This window comes from Schistocerca serialis, chromosome 7, assembly GCF_023864345.2.
Source record: "Schistocerca serialis cubense isolate TAMUIC-IGC-003099 chromosome 7, iqSchSeri2.2, whole genome shotgun sequence".
Lineage (NCBI taxonomy): Eukaryota > Metazoa > Arthropoda > Insecta > Orthoptera > Acrididae > Schistocerca > Schistocerca serialis.
This window is the reverse complement of record NC_064644.1, coordinates 123,493,680-123,516,430: the sequence shown is the minus strand read 5'-3', so window position 1 is coordinate 123,516,430 and position 22,751 is coordinate 123,493,680. Positions and strand designations below refer to the sequence as shown.

Below are 22,751 nucleotides of genomic sequence, written 5' to 3'. Positions count from 1 at the left end.
GCCGAGATTACCAAATTTCGGGTATCACTTCTCGGCATGGACCACGCCGTGGCCGACGGCTTCACATAACGACCGAGAGCAGCGTAGAGTTGTCAGTGCTAAAAGACAAGCGACGCTGCATGAAATAACCGCAGAAGCCAATGTGGGACGTAGGACGAATGTATCCGTTTCGGCACTGGGGCGAAATTTGGCGTCAGTGCGTTTGCTAGCAGCACGATATCACTTTCAAAGTGGCTCTCCTGGGCTCGTAACCACATCGGTTGGACCCAACACGACAGCAAAACCGTGGCCTGGTCAGATGAGTCCCGATTTCTGTTGGAGTGTGGTGCGACCCCACGAAGCCATGGACTCAGGTAGTCAACAAGGCATCGTGCAAGCTGGCGGTGGCTCCATAATGTTTACGAGGGATGGACTGGGTCATCTGGTCTGATCGCTCAACATGAATCCTGTCGAACATCTATGGGACATGATGGATAGATCAGTTCGTGTACAAAATCCTACACCGTCAACACTATAGAGTTAGTATGGCTCAGTATTTCTGCAGAAGACTTTGCAACAACTTGTAGAGTCCATGCTTCGTCGACCTGCTGCTGTTACTTCAGTATATGACGTCATGTCTTGTTTCTTTACAGGATGATTCAGAGTTCTACCTGCTTATAGTGGTTGCAGAGGTGAATTAGTCGATGGTGTTTTTATAACGAACCTATGTCCGGAAACGTACCGTTTGGATATAAAACAAGTTGAAGATTGGATCACTTTCAAATTTCCCACTTCACGGTTCGCACACAAGCTGAGAAGAGAGCGACGTCGTCATTCGTTGTACTTATGACATCACATAACACCTTCGTCCGACTACGACAACGGCTGCAAGATATTTGTACGTTCGAAACTTGCATGGTTGGCCGTGGTGCTCAACGGACGCACCGCACTCTCGACTTCGAAGAGATACCGAGGACATGTACTCCAAACATTGCCCATGCCATTTGCTTCTACAGCTCATAGGTCAGAGCTCATGCTTTACGCTGTGCGCGTGGCGTGAAGCGGGAGATTTGAAAGTGATCCGATCCTCAAACGTATTTTACATCTAAACGATACATTTCCGTACATGGGTTCCTGATCAAAACTTCACCTACTAAGTCCCCTATACAAGCCGTAGGAATTTGTAATAGGAATTATGAATCACCCTGTATATGAACAAGTGAGATGAAGGTGTTTAGCCATTGCATCCGTCTCTTCTCACACGGGAATCAGAGATCCGAATCCCACTCAATTCCTCAACGAACTAGAAAGAATTTTCACGGTGATCTGAAACTTCCTGGGGATTAAAACTGTATGCCCTGCCGGACTTCGAATCTGGAATCGATCTTCCATAAGTGCTAGTCCCACAAGATATGCGGGAGAACTTCTGCGGAGTTTTGAATGCAGGAAGGCGGAAGGAAAACTGTGAGGACGGCGAGTCGTGAGTCGTGCTTGGTTAACTCGGTTGGTAGACCAATTGCTCGCGATAGGCAAAGATCGCAGGTTTGAGTCCGGGTCCGGACTACCGCTGGCTGTCATCTTGACCAGTGGGCTGTAGAGATTTGACTCAATCTTTATCATTGTTGTTTCCACCCATTATTCCCGAACAAAGCTAGAGGCCCTCCAGTAGGGTATATGGGAATAACATTAAATTCATGAAAAATTTCAGTAAATTCTCTTCCAAGCACCTGTTTGTCCCCTTTTTAGTGCCTGCGTTTAGTCGTGAAGGGCCAGCAATGAATGAGCATTTTTTTGCGTATTTACGTGTCCACAGGATACTTGCGAGTAATATTGAGGTGCACATTATTCAACAAATGTGTTAACAAATCTCAAAGCAGATAACCGAAGTTTCGGCTCGGAGAACCTTGTGGGCTGTCATAGATCTTCCACGAATAGTGTACGTATGCCTTAGATACAGAAACGTAAGTGGAAATAGACCCTTAGTTTCCGTTTTATACGAAATAGTTCTATCTCTTCAGAGTAGTGAAATCGTGTTGGAGAAATGAGAAATTTTATCACGAAATTTGTGAGTAGGAAACGGTTGTAACTACGTAACACAGTCCACTGCAGTCACTGGATCCAGCTGTTGCTCATTGACAAAAGAGAGAACTCAATTTTCTCAACAGATACGTTGCCGTGACTATACAGCATCCAGCTCGAGCGGGATACTAGAGGCAGTCAGCACTTAGAAGTACATCAAGCTCACTCGTTACTCGCAACCTTGCATCTGGTGGGGAATGGGATGACGAGGAGCTTGTAGCTTGATCACAAGCGCCCACGATCGAGGCGACTGGAACGTGTTCATATCGGAAGGGAAATAGGCGAAGTGTGATAACGAATGGCCTGTAAGGAAAACTGCATGCGTGTCACGTACATGTTCAATGAATTCATTATTTCATCTTAATATTATTTTCGTCTTCGCATTTTCTCGCGATCTTGCTTACGCTTCGTTGTTTAACAAGATAGCCGTAATATTGAACATGTGCCTAGAAAGAAAATTTTTGTCTACGATAGTCAATTTCTGAAGACATTTAATTATAGTGAACAGGCCCTGTACCTACGATGTGATACACGAGTAGCGCTTCGTATTCCTCCCATTGGCACTTGAATGTATCCCACAGAACCATAAATATCTTTTTCAGCCACTGTCTGACATTAAGAGTAGTCTTAATAGACATTCGTTCTGTCGAATACAAGTCCTAACGTTGTGTAACCTTTTTAACACAATGAAGCAAATTTTTCGGAACCAAAGGGAGCCGAGAAAAACAGAGATGAAAATATTTTGATGATTAGCAACATTATGGTCCGAAGCCGAAACTTTGTGGACAGTAAATAAACATTGTTTAGTGTTTTCGATGAAATGAAAAGTGAACACTTTTATTAAATCCGTACTCAACATTTATATTACGTTCCGGTTTCCAGTTTTGTAACGCGACTATGACGATATTCCCTATCCTTCGTCCGTAATTGCACTCTCTTTAATTTTTGTGTGAAGTCGGAACTACTTAAATAAGAAGACGAGCGGAAGAAATGCATCAGCTTTTATAATTTTAGCGTGCCCTCGTTCTGATACTATGAGATGTGAAAATAAGGCACTCTAATTTCCAATTATTGTAAGAGTGGAAAAAAAAACTTCAGGAAAATTCGATAACATTGACCTGGGCACGTTGTTCATCAGACATTAAACGACTCAAATTCTTAATAAAATCAAATTAGCTCTAAATCATTCCAACCAGAACTATTTTGACGTATGTCCAGTAGACTATCCTCCTCCGTCATCACAGCATTGCGACAAATGCCACTGCTGTCAACGAGCCTCTCGACCTCTTCAAGCACGGAGGAAACTCGCAGTCTTCATGCTTCAGATGTCTATCGCTGTCTTCGCCCCCTTGCACCTCGTGGCTATCAGTAAGCAACAAGGCGACGTTGTGCTTATGAGTCTCAGGGCTGACATGACTGGCTCTACGAGATACCATTAGTTCTAGTGATCAAAGATTGACTGCCTCCGTTCATATGTTTCACATCTACTTAAAATATGTATTGTATGTTATTCCAAATGCTTCGCTGTGAAGTTATATTAACTGGCGGCGAGCAACTCAGTGATGGAGGTGGAGCAGTCACTAAGGTGCTGTACTACTATGTTCTAGATTGAGATAAATGCCGAGAAGTTTCCTCAAATAAGACTATACCCGATTGCCTTCCCTTTCCTATGCAGACTTAACGTCTTTCTTCTATGGCGATACTCTGCAAGCACACCTTTACGATGCGTAGCCGAGGGTACTTCGTGCCGGAAGAACGGCTGTTGATATGAGCGCCAAGTCTTTCTAATTTTTACCTTCATGGCCTTTTTGTGAGATACATGAAGGGGTGTGCCTGGTTTTCAGTAGAATGTGCCAGATTACGGATTCAAAGATCTCCGGTTCAATATTAGGTCTGACCTAGGATTTTTATCTGTTACTTTCCAGTCTTTCATCCCTGGCAAAGTTAATGTGAAATATGCCGAGTGGCACCTTGGTTCGTAACCCACGTAAACAGTACGTCCACTGTAATCGGCTGAGTAGGTTTACACAAAGGTTGGAGGAGAGCAACAGGATCATTCCTAGTAAAGCACCATGGTGATCAAACCAAACATTGGATTGATAACAGCTTTACGTTTTATTTAGGAGGAAGCAATATGTAGGTTGACACTTGTAGCAACGTGTGCTCTAGGAATTTTAACAGTAAATCACAATGTGGAGCTCAATGCTCCTCTTTTAGCGTCAGCCTCTGCGGTTTGATGAGCGTCTTCATGACATTTCCGCTGTTACTTTAGTGGTATGCACGTAATCGGGCGGTGAGCAATGGCAAGGGACAATGTACTGCAGCCAATAGCGTCATTCGAACGCGTTTGGCTGCGGTGTGCGCGTAGAATATTCAGCGTTGGTTCTCATATTAGGTGCAGTGGAGATACTTAGCTTCTGAAGTATTCATTACGGAAAGCGACGTCGGTTGTTTCCCGAAGATAACTTTTTAGGGAGCTTTATAAGAGAAAACAGTGGGACGAAGTGTCTGTTACTACAATGTTGCCAGTTACCAGACTAGGCATCAGCTGGAGTGCGTGGCATGGGACAGGGACTTCCAGCACACTCAACGCCGCCGCTAAGTATGGTCCGTCCCTCTCAGCACAGAACGCATCAGGCGGCCGCATTATTACGTGCTGACCACTATAATAAAGCAATGACAAAATGTGCTGCTGTTCTTTGGATCTTGTCAGCCTAGGCACCCATCTTATTACTTGCACTCCAATACAATAAACTGATGACGAAATGTACTGCAATTCGTTATTCTTAATCTCGTCCGTCAATACTGGCTGGTTAAGGGTCCCAGACAGAGGAACAGCACTCGGTTATTACAGGGTTATTACAAATGATTGAAGCGATTTGACAGCTCTACAATAACTTTATTATTTGAGATATTTTCACAATGCTTTGCACACACATACAAAAACTCAAAGTTTTTTTAGGCATTCAAAAATGTTCGATATGTGCCCCTTTAGTGATTCGGCAGACATCAAGCCGATAATCAAGTTTCTCCCACACTCGGCGCAGCATGTCCCCATCAATGAGTTCGAAAGCATCGTTGATGCAAGCTCGCAGTTCTTGCACGTTTCTTGGTAGAGGAGGTTTAAACACTGAATCTTTCACATAACCCCACAGAAAGAAATCGCATGGGGTTGAGTCGGGAGAGCGTAGAGGCCATGACATGAATCGCTGATCATGATCGCCACCACTACCGATCCATCGGTTTTCCAATCTCCTGTTTAAGAAATGCCGAACATCATGATGGAAGTGCGGTGGAGCACCATCCTGTTGAAAGATGAAGTCGGCGCTGTCGGTCTCCAGTTGTGGCATGAGCCAATTTTCCAGCATGTCCAGATACAAGTGTCCTGTAACGTTTTTTTCGCAGAAGAAAAAGGGACCGTAAACTTTAAACCGTGAGATTGCACAAAACAAGTTAACTTTTGGTGAGTTGCGAATTTGCTGCACGAATGCGTGAGGATTCTCTACCGCCCAGATTCGCACATTGTGTATGTTCACTTCACCATTAAGAAAAAATGTTGCTTCATCACTGAAAACAAGTTTTACACTGAACGCATCCTCTTCCATGAGCTGTTGCAACCGCGCCGAAAATTCAAAGCGTTTGACATTGTCATCGGGTGTCAGGGCTTGTAGCAATTGTAAACGGTAAGGCTTCTGCTTTAGCCTTGTCCGTAAGATTTTCCAAACCGTCGGCTGTGGTACGTTTAGCTCCCTGCTTGCTTTATTCGTCGACTTCCGCGGGCTACGCGTGAAACTTGCCCGCACGCGTTCAACCGTTTCTTCGCTCACTGCAGGCCGACCCGTTGATTTCCCCTTACAGAGGCATCCAGAAGCTTTAAACTGCGGAGTTAGCAGTTGGTGGATCTTTGTTGAACTTCGTCCTGAAGTGTCGTTGCACTGTTATGACTGACTGATGTGAGTGCATTTCAAGTACGACATGCGCTTTCTCGGCTCCTGTCGCCATTTTGTCTCACTGCGCTCTCGAGCGCTCTGGCGGCAGAAACCTGAAGTGCGGCTTCAGCCGAACAAAACTTTGAGTTTTTCTACGTATCTGTAGTGTGCCGTGACCATATGTCAATGAATGGAGCTACAGTGAATTTATGAAATCGCTTCAATCATTTGTAATAGCCCTGTACTTCACGAGGGTTTTGTAAGCTACCTTCTCCGTCTTTGGACTATGTTTCCTTTGAATTGTTTCAGTGCTACACTGTTAGAGCAGACATAATAACTTGGTAGAGCTCTCTCTCTCTCTCTCTCTCTCTCTCTCTCTCTCTCTCTCTGCGCGCGCGCTCCCTCCCTCCCTCCCTCCAATAAAAACAAGCGCGCTCACAAGAGTGTGTTATTGAGCCTCGTCTTCACTCTGGCCATTGCCGAGTTTCGCTGCTCGCGCCGGATAGTGAGCAGTCAGGCCATTTGTAGAACAATAAGGCTTTTCTTTTTACGAAAAGCGCCACGGTGCTTGTAACAGGCTCTTCCTGTCCGTTCTTTGTGGCGCAGAGCCCGGCGAGCACTCTTACCTTTGTGCGAGGACAGGTGCGATCACGAAGCAGCGCGGTCTGTGAGAGAGAGAGACTCTTCCGGCGGAGCAGCGGCTGAGAAAAGGCGCGCCCACGACAATAGTCGGAGGCGAGCCCCGCGCCGTGCCCCGTGACCGGAAAATGAGCAGACGAACGCGCCACGCCAAACAGACCGGCGCTTTTGTTTACGCGAGGCGGCGCGCAGCGGCCAAATTGTTTCTGGCTGTACGCCTGCATCTTTTTGGCTACTCCGGGCTGGCCGCGGACGTCCCCTTTGACGCTGCTGCTCTTTGCGGCAGTTCAGGCGTGGCATCGGACCGTGCGCTGTCTTGCCAGCGGGAAAACTCTCCTCGTCGCTGGACGCATCTGGTTCTGGTTTAGCGCAGCCGCCAGCCCTGTAGTCTACAGGGCGATCCGTATAAACCTGAATTGCTTCAATGGGTAAAATTTCTCTCCGTAAGCTCATAGAAACGGGGAAGTAATGAAGTCAGTAGCTCTGGGAGAATCAGAAGTACCGCCCGTTGTTCGCAAGTTGTTTCTACGCATGTGGTATAATGCCGCGCTTGCTCCGATCGTGTTCATTCGTGGCCTCGTCTGGCGCGGTTCGTGAAGTCAGTGAGTGTGTAGTTCGGGCCACGGGACGATAACGAGAAAATTAGAGATTCGTTCAGTCTTTAGCTGGCAGAAACACGCAGTACACACTTCCAGCGCGGGCTTTTATTCTGAAAGCATATTGGAAGACAAACTCTTTGGTCACTACACAACGGAGAGATTCAGTGTGTGCTATGTACCATCAAATCTTATCGATTTTAAGGAAGCTGGAGACAACCGGCGCACTAAACAATGACGGTGGTAAATAATGTAGATGTTACTTCTGAAATTTTCCCGGCGTATTTCTTCTTCTAATAATTTCCGGGTATGCAGCCTGATCCCGTCGACATTCTGCCACGATATTTCGTGGCAGAATGACGGGATCCGGCTGCATACCCGGAAATTATTAGAAGAATGTAGATGTTGTGTGACTAGGGCCTCCCGTCGGGTAGACCGTTCGCCGGGTGCAAGTCTTTCGATTTGACGCCACTTTGGCGACTTGCGCGTCGATGGAGATGATGATGATGATGATGATGATGATGATGATGATGACAGCACAACACACAGTCCCTGAGCGGAGAAAATCTCCGACCCAGCCGGGAATCGAACCCGCGCCCTTAGGATTGACATTCTGTCGTGCTGACCACTCAGCTACCGGGGGCGGACTCGGTGGTAAATATAGACCATCACTGAGTGCAGAGTTTATTGATAACGTTCGAAGACGCATGGAGAACTCTCCAAGAAAATCACTGGGTCGACTGAACGAGGAGACAAGCATTTCGTATGGCACATGTCAGGGAGCTGCGAAAAAATCAGCAGTGCACGTGATGCAGGCATTGCGAGAAACAGATCATGAAAAGAATGCATTACTGTCGATGGTTTCAGAGGTTTCTTATTCCACGTCCAGGCAGTCTTTCCATAATTTGGTTTAAGTATGAGGCAGAGTTCCACCCGTCAGGTTACATAAACACACAGAACAGCAGATACTGGGCTGGTGTGAAAAACCCAATAATCATCCACAAAACACCACTGCATTATGGAAAAGTTGGAGTGTGGCGGACGGTGTCAGTTTCGAGGATTGTTGGTCCTATTTTGTTTGATACGACAGTAGACAATCGGTTTATACGGGCATCTTCAAAACATTTATGGAGGAGCTGGAACCAGTTTCTTTGGTGACTGAATAATCTTAATTTGTGGCCTCTCCGATCATCTGACGTAACTTCCGTGGATCTTTTCTTGTGGGAGTGTACGAGAATAGAGTACAAGAATAACTGCACAACTCAGAGGTGTGTGTGTGTGTGTGTGTGTGTGTGTGTGTGTGTGTGTGTGTTTGTAATCTCCCGATTCTGTACTATCATCTACCAAAATTCCAAATGTTTCTCATTATAGGTTCAAATGTTAAGACGCATTAAAGTAGATCAGATTTATACGGATCGCACTGTGGAATGGAGAGGTCCCGTATTTGTTATATGCTGCAACGCATTGTAACATACACCACTGAAAAATGCATTAACTTCAAAGTAATTTTATTGACAAGTGAGATGTAGGGTTATTTGATAAATTCACTCAAAAGTGAAACATACACATTACAGTAAAGGCTGTCCACTCGCATCAATACACAGTGTACACCCCTCTTGGGGCAATGCAGGCGTATATTCTCGCATGAAAACGGTCATAAAGATGCCGAATGCCGTCCTGCGATGGATTGTCGCAAGCATCTTGCGCCTTTTGTTATTATTTGGCAATCGTTGATACAGGGTCTGGGGAACGACCAAGTTCCCGCATCATCGTGTCCCATACGTGTTCAGTCGACGAGAGATACTGTAATCCTTCTGGCCGAAGCAGTTGCTATTCACCGTGAAGAACAGACTGCGTCGCGGCAGCTGTCTCTGGATGTGTATTGTCCAAGAAAGGACAGTAGCACAGCGATAACAGCCTGTGCAGTATGATGGGCGCTGGTTACTTTATGCTGCAGATAGACTAAACCTAAGCACGAGTTCTGATGCCTCCTCAAACCAAGAAGCCTGGTCTGGGACGGGACCTGTGTGTTGTGGGCTGATCCACTCTCGGGTAAGCAGTGCACCAGGTCTACACCATACGCAGATGCGTCCATCACCCGCATACAGACAGAACCTACCCTAATCATTGAAGGCAACAGAGCGCCATCCCATTCTCCAGTCAACTCTTCATTATACCATAGTAGCCATGTTTGGCGGTGTCGTAGTGTCACTGGTAGTCGGGCCAGATTCACACGTGTTCTTTGTCCTGGTGCAAGTAAACGGTTCCCAATGGTCCCTGGTGACACAGCAGGTGCAGCCTGTGGCTAGGTTTCGTCTCTCGATGATGATGTGTCTGCCACCACTGCTCGCACAATGCGTCGATTTAGACGTGCGTGCCGGCCGGAGTGGACGAACGGTTCTAGGCGCTTCAGTCTGGAACTGCGCGACCGCTACGGTCGCAGGTTCGAATCCTGCCTCGGGCATGGATGTGTGTGATGCCCTTAGGTTAGTTAGGTTTGAGCAGTTCTAAGTTCTAGGGGACTGATGACCTCAGCTGTTAAGTCACATAGTGCTCAGAGCCATTTGAACCATTTTTAGATGTGCGTCTGTACTACGTTGACATCCAGAACCTAGTCTACGGGTGTGAGAACGTTCCACAATCCACTGTTGAAAGCAGACACTCCGATACATTGTGCCCAACATACGTAGCAATCAGTCAATGCGCCCAAACAGTTTCTCGCAGGCCCACAATGCAACAGTGGTCAAATGTTGTAGCTACTCAACAGAGGGACATACTCGCTGGTGGGACTTCGTTGTACCCTAGAACAAAACACTTTCCATTTGTAAACTCGACGTAGTTTCTGCCCGCAGAGTCAAAACAGTTTGTGCACGGGCAGATCTCGAGGGTGTTGCATTTTCTTCCGCCAGTGTATTTTTGTGCGTGTAGGCACAAACACCTGTTGGTATTATTCCTTGAAGCTTGCCTAAATCTGTAGGACTCGGATTACAATTCGCCTCGTGAACAGATACGGATACAATGGCTTAACACGTTCGTCTCACTACGGCAAAGCGAGGTGAAGACCCGACGATAGCGGCGAATAAATTGGTCTCGTGACTACTTACAGCCAGCTTCAGCTAAGTAAGGTTATGGTGAGCGCATTAGGTTAGGAAATAAAATGGAAATGTCGTGTGGCTAGGGCCTCACGTCGGGTAGACCGTTCGCCTGGTGCAGGTCTTTCGATTTGACGCCACTTCGGCGACCTGCGCGTCGATGGAAAGGCGACTAGTATGCAAAATGTAAAGGACGAAATCAATTTTCACATCATCTACATCTACCGACAGATGATTTTAAGTGACCAATGACTGAACTGCGGTAGGAGACGCGTTTTGTAGTCTGAATTTTTTATACCCATTTCCTAAGCTAACAACTACTTCTTAATGTATAACGTGTCAGAGAAAGCGGTGGTCAGCAATCTGTGGCAGAACTAAAATCCTGATCACTTTGTTCACGGCTATTAAAGCTAACCTCTCGAGCAAACAAGACAGCAAAAGGTCAGTTCAGCGGTAAAAGCAAACTAATTTCTTGCTATCATTGGTTACATGAAACTACCCTCACCCTGAGTAAAAGAGCTGCCGCGTTACCAGCCAGTGAGTAGTCCTGGTTGACACTTTGTAGACGACACAGGCAGATTCCAGACGAAAAGTCATAGGTGGACAAATAACAGCAAATAAAAAGCCAATACAATTATGAAAATGATGTGGCAAAGAATTACAAATAAAAAAAATACATTTAGACCAATTTCATCTACATCCATACTCCGCAAGCCACCTGACGGTGTGTGGCGGAGGGTACTTTTGAGTACCTCAATCGGCTTTACCTCCTATTCCAGTCTCGTATTGTTCGTGGAAAGAAAGATTGTCGGTACGCCTCTGTGGGGCTCTAATCGCTCTGATTTTATCCTCATGGTCTCTTCGCGAGATATACGTACGAGGGCGCAATATACTGCTTGACTCCTCGGTGAAGGTATGTTCTCGAAACTTCAACAAAAACCCGTACGAGCTACTGAGCGTCTCTCTTGCAGAGTCTTCCAGTGGAGTTTATCTATCATCTCCTTAACGCTTTCGCGATGACTAAATGATCCTGCAAAGAAGCGCGCTGCTCTCTGTTGGATGTCCTCTATCTCTTCTATCAACCCTATCTGGTACGGATCCCACACTGGTGAGCAGTATTCAAGCAGTGGGCGAACAAGTGTACTGTAACCTACTTCATTTTCGGATTGCATTTCCCTAGGATTCTTCCAATGAATCTGTCTGGCATCTGCTTTACCAATGATTAATTTTAGTGGTCATTCCATTTTAAATCACTCCTAATGCCTACTTCCAGATAATTTATGGGATTAACTGCTTCCAGTTGCTGACCTGCTATATTGTAGCATCTGTCACTGCCAAGTTTCATATCTCGATGAAACTTGCACCATACTTAAAAACAATTGCTACAGTTTACTACAGAATCCAACCCAAAGAAATACCCCATTAGACAGAAACGGCATTTTTACTCAGAGGCAAAGATTAATTGAAGTCAACGCGACTCATGATGATGGTCCCCTGAACAGTACAAAAGGCGTGACATAGTTCGTGATAGGTTTTGTGACCACCACGGGACGCCATGAACGCTCTGCAACGTGCTCGCACAAGATCGCTTAGGAACTGGGGTAAGGCGTCCACTCCTCCACCAGTGTGGTTGACAACTGCTGGATAATGGTTGCTGCATTTGGACGTGCTGCAATATCTCCCCCCACTGCACCTCACTGTACTCGATGGCATTTAAGTCTGGGAACGAGCAGGCCAGTTAATTCGCCGAATATCCCCTAGGTGCTGGAGCTGTTCCACATGCGCAGTTCTGTGCGATCGCGCACTGTCATGCGTGAAAATGAAATCAAAATGCGCCCGTGAAAAGACGAACATGGGGAAGGAGTACAGTGTTACAATGACATTGACTGTCAGTTTGCTGTTCAAAAATTCAGTACGTCCATGCAGCACGCTGCCTACCCATATATCGCGATGATTTCAATGTACTTCTAAATCTACATGGGTACTCTGCAAATGACATTTAAGTGTCTGGCAGCGGGATCATCGAACGACCTTCACAATTCTCTATTATTCCAATCTCGTATAGCGCACGGAAAGAATGAACACCTATATCTTTCGGTAGAAGCTCTAATTTCCCTTATTTTATCGCTGGTGATCGTTCCGCCCTATGTAGGTCGTTGTCAGCAAAATATTTTCGCATTCGGAGGAGAAATTTGGTGATTGGAATTTCGTGAGAAGATTCCATCGTAACGAAAAACGCCTTTCTTTTAATGATGTCCAGCCCAAATCCTGTATCATTTCTGTGACACTCTCTCCCATATTTCGCGATAATACAGAACGTGCTGCCTTTCTTTGAACTTTCTCGATGTAATCCGCCAGTCCTATCTGGGAAAGATCCCACACCGCGCAGCAGTATTCTAAAAGAGGACGGACAAGCGTAGTGAAGGCAGTTTCCTTAGTAGGTATGTTACATTGTGGTTGAATAACACAGTCATTGCCGTTCGTCTGATTGCTCCAGTCAAATAGTACATATACCTTGCAAAAGGTGGGGTAGAAGAGTTTATTTTTTCAACTCGTTCATATGGTTGGAAAGATTAGAAAACCGAGTTTTGCCAACAAAATTTCACTTGGGAAAACTTTCTGCAGTCAAAAAACCGAAAATTTCGGACTTTTTTCAGTTTTTTCAAAATATCTGTTTCATTTGCTCCTATCACTTTAACGTCTATTTTCTTTTTTAAAGAGCACAAAATTCTCTACAAATCTGATTCTTGCCCTTTTTTTCTACTCCCAATATCTAAGACGCTACAGCTCCTCAAAAAATACCAATTTTTCAAATTTTGAGCATAGTGGCAAGATACCTTATTTTGGAACACTATTTTTTCAGTTTCTGTTTGTGTAGTATAAATACATTATACATCATGTTATAAGTTGGAATTTACCATCTCTCTTTCAGGTATTCAATTTCTCTGTATGCAACATGAGGATTGCTGGGCACCCAACTATTGTGATTTTTACATCACTACCTGAAGTTCACTATGGGCCACCTCAGCCCTGGTATTTGTAAAACTATAAATATAAAAATACATCATTAAGACACACACACACACACACACACACACACACACACACACACACACACACACACAAAATAAATTGTCTCAGGAAACTGAACTATTATTAGCTGCAATAGGCAACCTAATTAGGTAGGTAATTATTTTTGTGTATAAAAGCCACAAAATTGACATTAAAAATAAGTAGCTTTATTACAATTAAAATGCATTGTCAGTTACTAAAAAATGTTGACAGTTCTGGGTGTGTAATACTTGTAATATTGCACTTAAGCGCACTTGAGACAGATATGAGCATCACTTTCAACGTTTTGATGGGCCATGTTCCTCAGTGTCACCAGAAATACCTTGAGTTACGGATTCAGGGTCTGTACATAGAATTGATCCCAGATTGACCTCTTCTTTAAACAGCGAGTCAGCCTCAGCAAGTTCGTTGGTTTCGTCAGCTGTTTCCTCAACATCCTCCATAACATCTTCTTCACTGTCTTCATGTAAAAATTTTGGCACGTTTTCACAGTTGACCGCAATACATTTCTTGCAAATTGGAGAACATTTCAAACCCACTTTTCTGCAGGAGCACGCTCCGCCACAGTTCAGCTTGCATGAGCATGAAACAATGTGAAGAAGTGCTTCAGGTGCTGGATCTTGACTCATTATAACGGGTATTGGACCGTGGTCACTGTGATTCCAGCCCCATTTCTCAGGAGGTTCCCAGTTTCCCATCCAACTTTGGACTTGTTGGCAAGTCCGAAACGAATGATGTTGTGCAGCATCTTGTGTAGGTGGCAACCGTGCAAGATTCAGTTTCCTTTTTGTGGCAGACTTGGCAAATAGCTGGTACCGCAAATGGTCTAGTGTGTGGGAACTGCTGCCACCTCCACTATACAATGCGATAGTAACCTGTTCTCCTGCAGTTATTATTTCTTCACGGGTAGCATGTGGTTTATTGAACGTGCAAAGCGCTGAGGTTAGGTGTTCATTTTTCGCAACAATATTGCAGCACTTAATTTTTCCTTGACGAAAAAAAGCGGATGTTGTATCACATCCGCTAAAAGGCGTGAGTGAACTGAATATATTCACTGTCAGACTTGTAAGATACAGTGGAAAACCACTTGTCTTCTGCATTTCCTTATCCTGGCTTTAAGAAAAATAAGTTTTCAATGCCTTGCCCCAAACCGGTCATGAGCACAAGCAGGTCAACATCTTCTCCTACAATGACAACACTTCCAAAATCTTTGGTTCTTGAAATGGCAGATGTTACAATTATAACGTCAGCATCTTCTTGTGCCTGGTGCACTTCAATGCTACACTCCAGAAATTCCTTTTCAGGAAGTGTGATCAAACGCATCTTGTTTCGTTCGTTGTACAAGAACTTGTCCTGAAGGACTTGGTTCACCATCTCTGATTCAACCACAACGTCAACCGAAGAATGTTGTTTGGACCTACGAATCCTCTCAGCACTCTTTGTGCTACATTTGTCTCCCTCTCATGGATACCCATCAAATACAGTAGCAAATTGAGATCCAAAATGACGTTGCAGGTAAGAAACATAGCTTTGGGCTATTGAATTGCTTTGGGCTATCGACTTGAAGCAAACATTTCGAGTTCAAGTCAGTTTGTGGATAAGGTACCCTCCATCAATGACAAAAAATTTACTCGGTCCACCTGACTTCACATCTTCCACTGGAACGAAGGTATTGTGGAATGAAGATTTTGTTCCTTTTCGTATGCCTTTCTCTGAGAATAGGGACATTGGGTAAGGAGGAAGTTCATATTTCAGAAAGGCTTTTAACTCTTCTTCACTTTGTTTCATTAAACAAATCCTTTGGAAAAGAGTTAAAGGATCAACAGGAGTAATTTTAGTGCTCCCAGCTTTTACAGAATTGAACGCAGAAAGGAGAGTCACAACTTTATCTTTTCTACGGAGCTTTACATCGTGGAAATTGTCACCAACTATTCTTTGCTCGAAATTTGAAAAATTGTTATTTTTTGACGCGCTGCAGCACCTTAAATACTGGGAGTAGAAAAAATGGTAAGAATCAAATCTGTAGAGAATTTTGTGCTCTTTAAAAAAGAAAATAGACGTCAAAGCGATAGGAACAAATGAAACTGAGATATTTTGAAAAAACTGAAAAAAGTCCGAAATTTTCGAAGTTTTTTGACTGCAGAAAGTTTTACCAAGCGAAATTTTGTTGGCAAAACATGGTTTTCTAGCCTTTCCAACAATATGAACGAGTTAAAAAAATAAATACTTCTACCCCACCTTTTGCAAGGTACAGGCTTTTTTTCTGAAAGTTCACTGGACTATGATCGCGTATTTCTTTCAGTTACTTTCTGTAGTATACTGGAACTGTTGTTTCTGTTTAGGGCCAGAGTTTCATCGGGCTATGTTTCTTGGCGATGGAACGTCAGGCGAAGTAGCTTTCGTCCTAAAGTTTCGCAGATCAGTGTATTTAACATCGAATATAAAACAGTCAGGAAGATCGCTGAAAGTATTGTTTGGAATACAGCCCTTTATGGAAGTGAAACGTGGTCGATAAAAAACAGATTCAAGAATAGGCTAGTTTGTGTTTTGTGGAGCTACTGAAGAATGCTCAAGATCAGATCAGTGGATTAGGTAACTGATGAGGTGGTACCTAATCTAGAGGTACATATCGCCAGATACATAATGCAAGTCACGTTTCAGTGTGTGGCAGAATGTATAAATACCATTGTCTTGTCCTTCCTTCTCTATTGCAGGGAAGAATGGTACGTGGTAAGAACGACTATTGATAAATCTCCGTATGAGCTCTAATTTCTCCAATTTTCTCATAATGGTCATTTATCGAGACATGTGGTAATGCGCAATACCTCTTTTGTACCGTTTGCCACTGAAGTTTGTTGTGCGTCTCCGTGACTTTTTGCCGCCGACTAAATGATCCCTTGATTGAATACACCACTCCTCGTAAGATCTTCTTTATGTCTTCCTTTAATTCGAAGAGAAATTCTTGAGAATGGTCGTAGAAGTGTTTTGTAAGCCACTTTCGCCGTGGAAGTATTACATTCCTTAAGATCCTCCCAGTGGATCTCAGTCTGGCATCTCCCTTTCTTACAATTTATTTCATGTAGTCTTCCCAGTTCAGGTCGGTGAAGATGGTACTTATTTTACCATAGTTATTGTTTCTAGTGACTTGTCACTAATTGAGTAGCCGAAAAATAGTGGATCTCTTTGTTTCTTTATGCGTAATGTTACAGTTGCCAGTCCATTGGGTGATAAAATAAATTCATCGCGTGTGACTGAAAGAAGGTATAGTTTGATAGGACATATCTCGAGTCATTGAGGGATTGTCAACTTGGTAATGAAGGTAAATGGAGGGGGGGGGGGGGAGTTCTAGAGGAAGACCAAGGCTTGATTACAATAAGTAGGCCCATATGGGTGTGGGCTGCAGTAACATTACAGGTATGAAAAGCCATGCATAACGCAGACCAACGTGGAGAATCGCAGATGTCTTCGCAGAGATGACGACGACGACAACAATAACGACAACGAACGTTTCATTAACTTGTTTCGCTCAAAGTAAACCTTCTTTAACCATCTAATAAGTAAAGACAAGGGGATGTGTGTCCTGGTTGGCAAGAGTGAGATGACACTGCAGCGTCACTGTGACTGTGTGTGTGTATGTGTGTGTGTGTGGTTTTCGACGTACTGCCGAAGCAGACGGCGAGCGCCGAGGCCAAGTTGAGGCGAGCCAGCGAGCAGAGAGCAAAAAGCTGCCCCTCTCCATTTCTCCGCTGTTGCTGCCGCGACTGGTTGCTCCGGCTTGCTCGTAAATCAGCTCTCTTAGCTGCTGCTGCCGCTGCCGCTAACGGGAAACGATTGGCGTCCGCTACTGGCTGCGCTGCACTCACTTTCTCGGCTGTCCTCTATCTTCCCAGCTGGGCTGCTCGAGTCTCGCGCAAGTTACGTTGGCGGCTTTCTCTGTGGTTTTCGGTAGACTAGTTACAACATTTCATCTGTGCATAATAAGTTGTGGGCACCAATAGAGGCACGAAAACGACCTTTACAGTTCATTTTAACGATTTGTACTCTGGCCTCAGATCACGCAAACGGTATCGTTCTCTGATTCGAATTAGTAGCAAGTCGCCATAGATGATCCATTTTAAAATAAAGAAAAATCTCGATGGTAAAACACTAGGAAGTGCAGCATAAAGGTGGTGTTCAGTATAGGCAAGATGATGGAGGAAAGTGATGACCTGGTAAAAGATTCTTGTAGGAAAGGCATGCGCCCAGGTTATCCCCACATGACCGCCCTCTATCATGTTCTTAGTGCCATCTCTAAAAAATGTTATTCCAGCTGAGGCGCGCAGGCGCTTGCGTAATTGCCGTACTTTATGCACGCCTTTTAATTGCGGGTCGGCGGAGACATAGTTTGGCGGTCAAAATATTACATTTAACTGTAAGTAGATTTGGTATTTGGCGTAAAATGGATTTCTTCAAGTCCAGGGCATTTCTCCAATGTGTGAGTAACAGGTCATTCAAATAAGACAAAGTACTAAACAAACATTTTTCATAATTAATAGAATGGACCATAGAACTCTCACCCAAAGGCTAATAAAAGTTATTAATTTATAGGAGATCAAAATCAGGTGGTTAGAAGAAATTAGGGAAGATTCACAAGACATGAACACCACAGAAGAAATCATAACATACACTGTAGCTTAAGGGACACTAATAAAGAACAACAGATTCGCGGGAAATCTTAAAATGGAAACTGACAAGGAATGGTCAGTAGAACGGAAGCAAAACCACAGTGAATGCTTGACAAAATTTTGGGAGGATAAGAAGTGAGAAACCATCTAGCCAAGTACAAACTTATAACACACTTCTTGAATGAGTAAAGCGAAGAAAGAAAGAAGCAAAGGAAGTACACGCGTGTAGAAGAACCGTCATGTAATACAGTAACAGAAATATAGAGAGCATACATATTAATGGAGCGTTTAAAATTGAATATCCAGCTTTACAAGACAGTGTCATTGTTCTTTGACTACGAAGGCAGCTGTCTTTCCGACTACGAAGGCAGCTGTCTTTCCGAAATACGGCACCCGAATTATACAGTAGAGTGACTATTCATATTGAACAAAGTGTTTGAATGTTACGGCCAAAAGATATAGGCGGTGGACAAAAACATGAAATCATCAAAAACAACACATTACCATGGCTACTACGGTGTAGGAGACACGTTTACATTCAAAATAGCATTTAATCGTCTTGGAATGGATACATACAGCTCGCGTATTGTTTTCGAGGGAATTTACACCATTCTTCGTGCAAAATAGCAGCAAGCTCAGGTAAGACTGATAGAGGTTGATAGCGATCAGGCATCCTTCCTCCGAAAATAAACCAAAAAGGATCAATAATATTAAGATGTGGTGACGGCCAGGGGACACGCACCAGTTTACCCTCGTGCTTCCACAACCAGTCCTGCACTATCCGAGCTCTGTGGACAGTGGCCCTGTCGTCCTGGAATACAGCTTCACCAATTGGGGAACAGATATTGTACCATGGGATGACCTTATCAGCCAAAATGGTCAAATAATGCTTGGCAGTAATGCCATCCTGCAGACTAATCATGGGGCCCATATAATATCACGATATGGCCGCTCATATCCTCACCGAGTTCCCGCCATGTTTTTTTCTTGGAACATAAACTTGGACACAAGCTATAACCAGAGTGCAACAAGGCTCGTCCGACCAAATAACTAACTTCCATTGTTCCATAGTCCAGGTCTTATGGTTTCGGCACCACGTTTTCCCGTTAGGGGCATCTGAATCATACGCAGGCGGTTTTGGAAGTCCAGCTTTCCCTGTAATACCCAGCTTATGGAGAGCCCTCTTCGTTTTGTTTTGGTACTGACAGGGTTGCAGAGTGCAACATTCAGTTCTGTAGTGACTTTCGCAGCTGTCGTCCCCTATTTTTGGTCACACTCTTCTGCAATGACTGTCTGTTACGATCACTCACCACATACTTTTATCCGCATTGTGATGTTTAACCGTTTTTCCATGCATGCGGTATAAATCTCCGAAAAACCGAACACTTCGACTCCGTTACGGCGATACCCACCATACGAGCACCAACAACTTGCCCGCTTTCCAGTTCACTTAGCGCCGACATAAAGTACTCATAAATACACAGAACACTGTTCTGACAACGACCGATACATGCAACGTGTTGAGGACATTCCACTGGTTCCGTTTGTGGCCAAGTACACAATTGTCACAACAGTGTGACCACCTGTCAGAAGCCTGAATACCCACGCTTTACAGCGCGGACCGCCGCGAGACGTGCATGAAGAGAATCAATGAGGTTTTGAAAGGTACCAACGGGGATGTGGAGCCATGAGACTCAAGTGCTGTGGCGAGCTGCGCTTGGTTTCTCGGTTGAGGATCCATGGCGGGACAGCCCGATCGGCGTCGTCCCACAAATTCTCGATTGGATTTTAATCTGGTAAGTTTGGTGGCCAGAGGATTACAGTAAACTTATCCTGAAGCTCTTCGAATCAAGCGCGTTCACTGCGATCTGTAAGATACGTTGCTTTATCGTGCTGGTAGATGCCATCATGCCGAAACTAACGGCATGTAGGGGTGGGAATGGTCCCTAGGACAGATGGACGCTTGTGTTGATCCATTGTGCCTTGCAGAATGATGAGATCACCAAGACCATAACAGTCCCTTCGTCCTATGGTGTGGGGCCTTCCGACGCAGGGCGTTTGCTTTTAGACTTTTCACGCCACACACGCAAAATACCATATGTCTGATGGAAAATAAAACATGATTCATATGAAAAGGCCACCGGCCGCCACTCAGTAGATGTGCATTTGCGGTGATGGCGTGCAACTTCCAGCCTACGCCACCGATAGCAGCAGTCACCATGGTTGCATGAACCAGACGCCTTCTGCGAAGGGGCATACGCAGCAGCGTTCGCTCAGCGTCATTAACCCTGTGGTGCATGAATTTTGCTGCAGTGGACAACTTAAAGTGGTCAATTCTCTGGCGTTTTCAGTCAGTCATGAGGCTTCAAATGCATGCAGGACACAACACCAGTATGGAGTGCCCACTGCAGTGAACTGTGTGCATTTGCAGCCTCAGGACTGAATGAAAATGCCAAAGAAGCGACCATTAACAGCTGTCCACTGTTGTGGACGCCATGCACCACAGGGCTAAGGAGACGCATTTGGTAGCCCCTCGGTTCATCTGGGGGGGGGGGGGGGGTCAGTTGCTCAACAGTTGCACGTCTATTCGCCCGTACACATCTTCGTTGGTGCCGTTCATCCGTTTCATCTATGGCCCGTCGTGCACCACATTTGCCACGGCACCTGTTTTGGATAGCGCCATTTTGCCACGCACGGCATACTTTAACCACTGCGGCTCGCGAACAGTTTACAGACTTGGCCGTTTGGGTAAGGCTTCCACCGTTGGTCCGAAAGCGAATTACCATGCCCTTTAAGACGTCAGATAACTTACTTCAATTGCGCATTACGACAGTACTGCACTATTTCCCACCTCCCTCCACTGTTTGTGCTGCCACTTGCCCTCTGTGAGTGGTTATTGCATGTTGACTTCGAACATTGGCGATAATCAAATTAATGTGACTCATCCGTCACAGAGCTACCTGCAGGCTTGCCTGGGATGTACTTTTTTATGTTCAAGCATGCTTTTCTCAGGTTTTTCGATATTTCCATCCAACCCTGTACGAGCCTTGTGTGAAGTAGTCCTGCAAACAGTTAAAGTGAAGCAAAATTTTTAAGCAAACGAAAGTATGTGGTTCCAGGGACCTTTTTAAGTTTGAAACATCTGTGTTGTATATATGTAGACTGAAGTAACAATTGAAAATTTGTATCAAGGCCGGGATTGGAAACCGCGCTTTCTGCTCACTAGGCAGATGCACTAACCACTACGCCACCCTGACACCGTGGCTTTGCACAATTACACTGACTACCCTAGCACGCCTCCTTTCTCGATTCAGATTCTCCGCCCAATTGGTATTCCCCTAAACTGGAACAGCATTACAGAGGCTCTCCAACTACATTGAAATAGCGCCTCAGCTATTCAGCGGTACATTTGTGCAGGTCCACTGTGCCGTGGTAGCGTAGTGGTTAACGCATCTGTCTAGGGAGCAGGAGACCTGAGATTGAATCCCGGCCTTAGTACAAATTTTCTTTTTTCGCTTCAGTCGGCTTATATGCATCATCTATGTATGAAACTTCAGAAGGTCTCTGGAACGATAAAGCTTTATTTGATTAAAAATACCTATGCTTGGATTTCGATGCTGAGGTGGTACTCAAATACAGTTGGAGAGCCTCTGCAATGCTGTTATCGAATAGGGCGATCTACCAAATGAGCTGAGTTGGGAGAGGAACTGAGGAGGGAGGCATGCTCAGGTAGCCAGTGCAGTTGTGTTACAATGGCTTGGTGGTTAGCGAATCTGCCTAGTGAGCAGGGAACCAAGTTCAATCCAGGCATTGATACAAATTTTCGTTTGTCACTTCTGTCTGCATATACAGGGCTATTACAAATGATTGAAGCGATTTCATAAATTCACTGTAGCTCCATTCATTGACATATGGTCACGGCACACTACAGATACGTAGAAAAACTCATAAAGTTTTGTTCGGCTGAAGCCGCACTTCAGGTTTCTGCCGTCAGAGCGCTCGAGAGCGCAGTGAGACAAAATGGCTACAGGAGCCGAGAAAGCGTATGTCGTGCTTGAAATGCACTCACATCAGTCAGTCATAACAGTGCAACGACACTTCAGGACTAAGTTCAACAAAGATCCACCAACTGCTAACTCCATTCGGTGATGGTATGCGCAGTTTAAAGCTTCTGGATGCCTCTGTAAGGGGAAATCAACGGGTCGGCCTGCAGTGAGCGAAGAAACGGTTGAACGCGTGCGGGCAAGTTTCACGCGCAGCCCGCGGAAAATTGGCTCATGCCACAACTGGAGACCGACAGCGCCGACTTCATCTTTCAACAGGATGGTGCTCCACCGCACTTCCATCATGATGTTCGGCATTTCTTAAACAGGAGATTGGAAAAGCGATGGATCGGTCGTGGTGGAGATCATGATCAGCAATTCATGTCATGGCCTCCACGCTCTCCCGACTTAACCCCATGCGATTTCTTTCTGTGGGGTTATGTGAAAGATTCAGTGTTTAAACCTCCTCTACCAAGAAACGTGCCAGAACTGCGAGCTCGCATCAACGATGCTTTCGAACTCATTGATGGGGACATGCTGCGCCGACTGTGGGAGGAACTTGATTATCGGCTTGATGTCTGCCGAATCACTAAAGGGGCACATATCGAACATTTGTGAATGCCTAAAAAAACTTCTTGAGTTTTTGTATGTGTGTGCA

At 44.9% G+C, this 22,751-nt stretch overlaps 1 protein-coding gene across 6 annotated transcripts in view; it reads left to right on the top strand.

The window, feature by feature from the left end:
• Window positions 1-22,751, top strand: part of LOC126412101 (transcriptional enhancer factor TEF-1) — an 802,315-nt gene that overhangs the window by 244,399 nt on the left and 535,165 nt on the right. Inside the window, exon 1 of one of the 6 annotated variants that reach the window (XM_050081526.1) lies at window positions 7,036-7,054. The exons of the other annotated variants lie outside the window; for them this stretch is intronic. Within the exon in view, the coding sequence (XP_049937483.1) occupies window positions 7,051-7,054 (4 nt within the window). The 5' untranslated portion in view covers window positions 7,036-7,050. Of the gene's footprint in view, window positions 1-7,035; window positions 7,055-22,751 lie in introns of those variants that run through there. 6 annotated transcript variants of the gene reach the window in all.